Source organism: Lipotes vexillifer, unplaced genomic scaffold (assembly GCF_000442215.2).
Source record: "Lipotes vexillifer unplaced genomic scaffold, Lipotes_vexillifer_v1.1 scaffold636, whole genome shotgun sequence".
NCBI classification, from domain to species: domain Eukaryota; kingdom Metazoa; phylum Chordata; class Mammalia; order Artiodactyla; family Lipotidae; genus Lipotes; species Lipotes vexillifer.
Window position 1 is genome coordinate 660392 of NW_006786547.1, and position 1397 is coordinate 661788.

The 1397-nt window shown below is 68.6% G+C and overlaps 1 protein-coding gene across 1 annotated transcript in view; it reads right to left on the minus strand.

The window, feature by feature from the left end:
* Positions 1 to 740: 740 nt before the first annotated feature.
* SLC34A3 (solute carrier family 34 member 3) overlaps positions 741 to 1397 on the minus strand; it is a 5306-nt gene continuing 4649 nt past the window's right edge. The window contains exon 12 of the mRNA XM_007458939.1: positions 741 to 1211. Coding sequence (XP_007459001.1) covers positions 741 to 1211 — 471 coding nt within the window. The remainder of the gene's footprint in view (positions 1212 to 1397) is intronic.

Sequence of the window (1397 nt, forward strand, 5' to 3'; positions counted from 1 at the left end):
CCCCCCCGCGCTCCGGCCACGCGCCACCCCGCAGCCCCGTGCTCTGCAGCGCCTGCGCCACGCTCTACGGAAAGAGAGAGAGAGGCAGAACGGGGACGGAGAGGAGTAGGGCGCCTTGGGGCCACCCGGTCCTACCTGTCCCCTCCCCACTCCCCGACGCACCTGCGGAACTCGGGGCCCTGCCGCGGTCACGTGAAGTCCTCCAGCCCGACCGCCGACAGGGGGGCTGGACGGCGCAGGAGCTGCCCGCGCGCGTCCTCCGCGGCGGCGGTGCGTGGGAGCCGGTGGCCCTTTCCCTCCTGTACCCACAGGGAAGGCCCCGGCCGCTTCCAGCCTCCCTGGACCATGAGCTTCTTGCTGCGGGAAGTCTCTACGCTCTGGATTGGCCGCTACTTAGGGCCTTCTGTCCCCAGTGGCCGCGGAGAGAAACAAGAGTCACAGCTTGGGCCTCGGGGATCAGCTGTGTAGCCGCACCTCCGGGGAAGGCCAGCTCCCACGAGGGCTCAGTGCGGGCCCCGGGTGTCTGCTGGGGGCAGCAACGGCGCTGCCCCACTCCCAGCTCCCTATGGAGGCGGGTGGGGCCCTGCCCACGCAGCCTGGGGTTGGGGAGAGAAGACCACCCACACCTGGGTACAGGCTTGTTTATTTGCAAAGAAGGTGATGCAGGTGATGCAGATGTCCGCAGCCACTAGGATCCCTCAGGGCACCCAGAGGTCAACAGGGTTGGGGGCATCCGCTCTTCACAACTGCTGGGAGGCCAGGACCAGGACCTCGGGGTTCTCATAGCAGTGGGCCTCCTTGGCCGCAGCCTGAGGGGGGCTGCAGGCCTTGCAGGGGCAGCAGTGGCTCACCAGGCGGTCCCAGGGCTCCAGAGAACGGAGCCACAGGGGCAGCCAGGCCCAGGAGCGCAGGCGGCGGGGCAGCCAGGCTGGCCGGTGCCGCTGCAGGATGGCAACCAGGATGACGAGGAGTACCAGCACAGCCAGGGGCCCCCCGACTGCAGCCAGCACTGTACTCCCCGCCAGGGAGAGCCCGCAGGCGGCCAGCGGCAGCAGCAAGAAGCTGAGCAGCAGGTAGGCGATGGCCACCCAGCGGTAGCGGGCAGTCAGGTCCCCAAAGCGCTTGGCCAGTGGGATGGGCAGCCGGAGGACGGGCACCACGTACCACAACAGGATGCCAGCCAGGTTGAAGGAGAAGTGGATGAGGGCGACCTGGAGGGAGGGAGGGAGGGAGGGAGGGTTCAGGAGCCTGGGCTTCGTGGCACGGGGTCCCCTGGGCTCCCCAGGACGCCTGCCCCTCCCTTTCTTGGCAGAAAGGGCACTAAGCCCAAAGGCAGTTTGGGGTCCCGCTTGTTAGCCGAGACGGCGGCCTGGGAGGGCAAATTCTGGCCAGCTGTG